Consider the following 6,418-nt stretch of genomic DNA (forward strand, 5'->3'; position numbering starts at 1 on the left):
TGCCACCAGGCTCATGGCGTCTTGGTGAAGGGCTTGCATATTCCAGGGCCCACCTGCGAAGCTGGAAGGTAAAGCAATCCTTCGGCCGACGATCTCATCGTCTACCTCGTTACCCAGAGTTTCAACTATACCATTATATAGCTCAGCCCTAAGTTCCTTCTGATGGAAGCGAATAAAGTTTAATCGAGCATGTTCAACGCAAACATAAATGTCCACGGCAAATTCTTGGAACAGGAAGCCTGATGCTAGAATGACGGAATACGTTGGCCGCTTGAACAAGAGATACGCGAACCATTTGAGGCAAGTGACCGATCCCTCTGGGTCTAATCGTCAAAAACATAGGTTACGATTTGTATACATTGTTATGAAGCAGGGATTTACTTACTCTCTTCCGTTGGGTTTGTGTATGAATCGTGCCATAGCTGAGACCCATAGAGGAATAACAGCGGATATCAAAGTGCGAAGTAAGCTGTATGTAATTCCGAAATTGGTTCGATCAACCCGGATTGTCTTCGAAGGATGATGTCACGACCATGACGCCCAATTTCGCCATCCCCTTCAATTATTGTGGCAACTTCATTTGCGGTCGGTCGATTGTACCTCCTATGATCAGTTCCGGGGACAGTCACTGTGTTAATGCGAAGCGTGCGCACGGGTCCAGTCGAATTACAAACCGCTGCGGCTGATCGGAAGGTTTGAGCCTAGGGATTGTTCTCGTACATGAAGTCCTGGAATTGAAGCATAATGTCATGCTGAAGCCGAGTCACCCGCGCACGCTCAACACGCAACGAGGCTTCGTGTTCGCCTCCGCCTCCGTAGATGTAGATTTGTGCAAATCCTGGGTGGTTTTCAGGCATGGGCATCAATGAGCCAATGAGGTGGAACATTTGACCATTAATCCAAACGATGGAGTGGCCACGTTTGCCCAAAACTGAGCCGTCAACTTTTGCCCCGAGAGACGTGAAAGAGAGAGCACTGTTGTATTTCTGGATGTCCTCGCGAAAGTCTCGGCATCCTACAAAAGTCTCTTCAGTTTAGGACTACCAAGTCAAAGAATTAAAAGGAAGACTTACTCTGGTCATCACCTCTTAGAAGTTCCTTGTAAAATTCTGGGATTTCTTCACCAACATCATCGGGAAAATACTTCAAAGGCAAATCAACCTGCCCATGGTTGCAACAATTGCGGAAAGTAGCCGTTAACGCATTGGTATCCTTGACCCTACGTTCAGCTTTCCATCTAAATGCACCACATTCATTGCATTGATCATTCATAGGACCAAGGCGGAATGGAATTTCGCCGCGAAAGTGGTGGAGTAAATTGGCCTCCGATCCGAACTCCTCTGCACGAATTGCAGGGCCATTGTTTTGCCGGCGCATAGCCCCCCGAGGCATATTATCTGTAGTATGCTAAAAAGGGTTATAGTTTAAGGGCGAAACTGAAATTTGTATTAGGTGTAGTGAAGGTATTGGAGCAGGTTACTTAAAAGTGTTTTGAAACCTCTGGGTTGTGCGTGTTTGAAGATGCGAGTAGTGACACTCAAACGCATACAAAATGTAATGATTTCTTGGTTCCTAGGTAATCGTTGGTTAGTGGGTGCCCTAATGAAACACATCATTTCGGCTTATGATTCGTTGCGAGTGACTCTGACATCCCAAGGTTTGATCAGGATCGCATGCGGATTGTAAGGATCTTTTGGGTACGTACCTGGTTTGGTGGATGGTTCAAGTAGAGTGAGTATTGAGCCTAAACCCTGGGCATCGTGCCCAGGAATTCGGAGCCAAGTTGCAGTCGCAGTGCCAAACAATTCCCCTTCTGCTAGTCACTCAGCACCGCCTATCGATTGAGCTTCAGATTGTGATTCCATCGCATGAAAATTCAAGTTTATATGTAGGTTGATCAATGAGCCATAACCTATTTAGGTCTGTGTCTATATAAGTTCCATGTCTGGTTTGGGGATACTGTTGGAGCCAAGCAGATGTTAATATTAAGCGTTTTCAAGTTTGATAATGCGTCAAAGTAGTGTGATGTCGATTGTTATGGAGGATGGTCTTACATTCGGGTGTATTTTTGGAAAGGTTATTGCCCCACAAGGCCGCGAATTGTCAAATTCATATTTTCCGAACTCTTTACAATAAGCGTGTCGGAAGCTTAAGAAAAGTCCTTGTGGGTGGCAGCAAGGAGGTAATCATTTTCTCCCTGATGCTGCTACGCTTGATTCGAGCGACATCATTGCTTTCTGACAGAAATGTGGCAAGATATGCATGTGTCTGCGTTAATGGGTTCGTATTGATCATGAAGTGATTTGTGTAACTTTGTTATCGGGGATTCAAAATGACTCACCAAGTCAATGAAATCACAAGTTTCGTGTATGAAGGAATCCGAATTTGACTTAGATTGGCAGGCAGTTGGTATTGATTTTGCACCGATAAGCTTGTGAAGATTTGTGATTTGTCACCGACGACGGCTAGATGAATGCCACGGATCTTATTGCGTATTGCTGTGAAATTCCCTGATGTTGTAGCGAATTGCCATGTGTTGAGCCTCAGAGATTGATTTTATCCCATATACGGGTTCAAGGATATGGTAGTCTCGCTGAGCTCATATAAAACCAGCACTTAACCACGATACTCCCCACTTGTGCCCCAAAGTCATTCAGCCTGCCTCCCAAAACGTAGAAATCATGCCTTCTCAGTCCAAATATGTTTTAACATTAAGCAGCGTCCACGATCATAGTATCCATAACAGTTCTGCTGAACAATCCGCAAGATCAATGTATTTTGCTACGACACAAATCATTGCGAGATTTTCGAATATCCAAGAAAAACACGGTGGCTTACCACTCCAATATACAATTCACTTTGTCGACCAAGAGATGCCATATCTACGCATCAAACTTATCATTATCCCACGTATATTACGATCAATAACGACTGCCATAGCTTCTATGGCGTTGTTGGACTGTGTAGTTGAACCTGAGAGTGGGATTTTGAGGTAAGATACTTGTTTGTTTCCTGCTGTTTCGAGTTAGAACTAATGAGGCCCTTGTAAACCGCGGTGCATGACTAATTTGATGGAAATTGAAGCAGACCACCAATGAAAACAATTTCTGAAACAAAGTTTCCAGGATTTCCCGTTCAAGAGCAGGGCCTAACATCGGTTATACAGTCCCCCAGATTGAGACGTTACTCAAGTATTACTAAGGGCGAAATACCCTTGCATTTTCAATCTTTCTCTGTCGAGTATCAGAAACGGGGCGTTCCTCACGTTCATTTGTTTATGTGCTCTCATTGTTGCAGGAAGAACATCGGTACACGGGCTCCATATTACAAATTGTGAAGTTTTGCCTTAATGTTGTGTCTCGAGTTTGGAGATTGTGTTGAAGCTTGTTGAAGACGTGTGGTATTGTATTTGTTATCGAGAGGGTGTTACAAAACATTTTGAGTCTTTCGGTAGTAACTTGTTAAATAGAAAGTTGGCTTCGTGGTTTGTTAAGCATTATCGTAGATATTCATGTTAGCTTATGTTATTGGGACTGCCCACGTCCCGGGTGCTTTTGGCCTCGTATCTAATACAACAACTGTGACGTTGTGTCCGCTGCTCCTTTCCATCATCCCTCATGGGCCAATGCGGAAGTCCCCGGTTGACAAAAAGCGCCACCGAACGCCATTGCATTCGTAATATGGGCTCAATTGAAGAAGTTGCTGGTCCCTGTGATGTTTGTCTGTCCCCCTGGTGACTTCATCAGCGCGGGGGTTGGGCCTTCAAACCCGCCCTTAAGAGTGAACGTTGATTGCATTAGGGTTCAAGACACTGTACAATTTCCATCGACTTCGTTATCAGGCTGTGGTCTTTAGGCTCCGATATAATCTTTTGGTTGTTTCGAGCGTCAAGTAGTACGGCAAACAAGACCTGGAGTGGCAAAACAAAGACCATTGCCACGTGGCATGTGTTAATCTTAGGTTAGCTTTGTTGTTGGGCCCCAGTTTAGTCTATGAGCCACGTCTCATAGTTAAACATTGGTACTGGGAAATAATCAAACAGAGACATGAGGATTGTATACAAGTTATCATTGAAGTAAGACAAATAGACCATTGGCACCAAAATTGTATTATTAAAATGCGTTGACGTGGGAAAAAGTACATTTCCGGGACCGGAATCGTGATCTTTGATCTTCACACCCCAAATAACTATAGCTGTCTGGTGACTCGATATAGATGGTGATGAATGGGTAAGTGACACTCAAACAAGGTCCCAGTCGCGTTTTACACCTAATTTTGTAGGTCGAGAACAAATTTTAATTACGCAACGAATGTTACAACAATTAGGATTATTTGGGCTTAATCAATGTGAAAAATGGGCAAAGCGGCTACAATTGAATCACGAGACATATCAATATATGAGGAACAAAAGAAGCCTTTTAAAATGAAGTCAAGAGCATGTTGGTTTTGATCATTGCTGATCAATTTAGATACCAAAAACCCTGGAGTTCCAAAGAGAAAAGTTAAATTGTGCTTGTTAGTGACTTCTCGCTAAATTTATAGGCTTTGATGGTGAATGGACCCAACGTACATCAATGTTAGTCTGTGAACAGGTGTTTATTCTTGAGTAGTCAAGTCAAGGGTTGAGGTACTCGATGTCCTTCGTGCAGGGCGTGCTCGGACCCTTGGTTTGGCGGCAGCTGTATTAGGCCTCTTTTTGCTCACTGGGGCTTGTCCAGGCGGACCGACATAGTCACTACCAGTAGGGGAAGGTGGAGCTTGTGGAAAGTCCGCAGGCTCAGCCTCTATGGTAGAGGCAAGCCCCGCTGGAACGATTGGCGACTTGAATGGCGCAGTTACAGATTTTGGTACAAACCTAATTGATGTAAGCCAGTGGGGCGTCAGATGATCATACTTATATGTTCTAATCTACATTGTCATACTTCTTTGGCTTCGGACGGCCGGACGCTTCACCGCTTCCTTCGATTTTGATCCTCTTCTCAGCAAACTCGCTGGGGTCTTGATGCCCCAAGGTAGTTGAAGCTCTGTTCACCTGTGAACGTTGAAGCATGAATGTAGAATGTGACATACAATGACCACGTAGCAACGCGTTTCTTCATTGTAGTCTTTGAGATAACCATGAAATTGGCACTCGCGGCCTTGTTTGAGGATTCGAGGGATGCCGGATAAGTATTTGTAGGGTCGAATTTGGTACTCGACGTAAAAGACGGGCGCGGGCTTTACCTGTGGATATAAGACGAAAATTAGGCTATTGTGATCTTGATTTTGTTAATGTGAACTCACCGAGGGGTGGTAATCCGTGTGTTTTACAGTAGCTACAATGGTCTTGACAGCTTCTCCACTGTCCGTTTGAAGGTTTTGAACACAGTCCTCAATAACATGGCCGAGTTTGATGACAATGCCCATTCCAGTTACGCCAATGTTGTCTACCAAATCACCTTTAAAATCGTCGGCTGGTCCAACCGCCGCGTAGTCCGAGCCTTCGAAATAGAAGGCATCTTTGAGGGTTTCTGTAGTGTTGCTAGGAAAGAAGTAGCCTCTGAGGAAGTAAATGAATCGTTCCTTCAGAGCTAAAGACTCTGGGCCATATCCAAGTGCCCTGATTTCGTATCGTGTGGGTTCGCCTCCATCGGCACCACCACAATTTATAGAGATGGCATAGGTCCTGTATTCAGCCTTTTGTTTCAAATCAGTTGAAACCTAGATCCAATGAGTATGTCAGATAATTGCACGATGTATGTTTGATTTGGTAAGGAGAGAGTGACTGACCTGTTCCTCAATTTCAAAGTTGCCAGAAAAGTAAACTCCATGACCGGTAGTTTTGTTTAAATCTCCAGACATTGTTGACCTTCGGAGTCCTAAACAAAATCAAATAGAAGCATGAATTGTACATTAATGCGGGCCTTGTCTGAAAAGGAGGGATAATGCCAGATGTTCGAACACAGAATCTAATGATTGGGCGGCAAGGTTGATGTATGCATGTAGGATATCAATACCGGCGCCTTACGATTGAGGAACCGACAAACCGCTGGAATGTGGACTGGATGACAGATGCTTTGTCTTGGAATTCGACCTTGAACGGGTTACTATTTATATGGTGAGCCATGTTTCATTCGTTGGAGAGGCCTGACCCCAGTTAGGGCACCCATGTGGCGTTTGCATGTACGTGACGCTGTGACTCTATGATGGGGTATTTCTTGCAGGTGAAAAAAATCAAGCGTCAGCTACGCGAAGTGTTCGCGGTTATTTAGGCAATCAGGGTATGTTCAGAGTCCAAGTCCAGGTAATTACACCGCATCGTTCAGTGGTCACCCATGTTGTCGGGTAGGTGTCGTTGCGCATAGGTTGGAGAGTCCCAGCCATGGGGTCGTTCGTTGTACATAGAGATCTAAGCAAAGTTTGAATTACAAATTCGCAA

General features: G+C 44.5%; 2 protein-coding genes across 2 annotated transcripts; one reads left to right on the forward strand and one right to left on the reverse strand.

Moving 5' to 3' along the window:
- Window positions 1-2,681: 2,681 nt before the first annotated feature.
- MELLADRAFT_112137 (uncharacterized protein) lies at window positions 2,682-3,201 on the forward strand (the record flags this gene model as incomplete). Its single annotated transcript, XM_007416565.1, has 2 exons — window positions 2,682-2,992; window positions 3,126-3,201. The coding sequence occupies 2 exons, from the start codon at window positions 2,682-2,684 to the stop codon at window positions 3,199-3,201; spliced, it is 387 nt and encodes a 128-aa protein (XP_007416627.1).
- A 1,395-nt stretch (window positions 3,202-4,596) lies between these two features.
- Window positions 4,597-5,841, reverse strand: MELLADRAFT_112138 (uncharacterized protein; the record flags this gene model as incomplete). The annotated part of the gene is made up of 5 exons (XM_007416636.1): window positions 4,597-4,855; window positions 4,923-5,032; window positions 5,284-5,341; window positions 5,579-5,700; window positions 5,770-5,841. 5 exons carry the CDS (start codon window positions 5,839-5,841, stop codon window positions 4,597-4,599), a joined length of 621 nt encoding a protein of 206 aa, XP_007416698.1.
- Between the last annotated feature and the right edge of the window lie 577 nt (window positions 5,842-6,418).

Source organism: Melampsora larici-populina, assembly GCF_000204055.1.
Source record: "Melampsora larici-populina 98AG31 unplaced genomic scaffold MELLAscaffold_62, whole genome shotgun sequence".
NCBI lineage: Eukaryota > Fungi > Basidiomycota > Pucciniomycetes > Pucciniales > Melampsoraceae > Melampsora > Melampsora laricis-populina.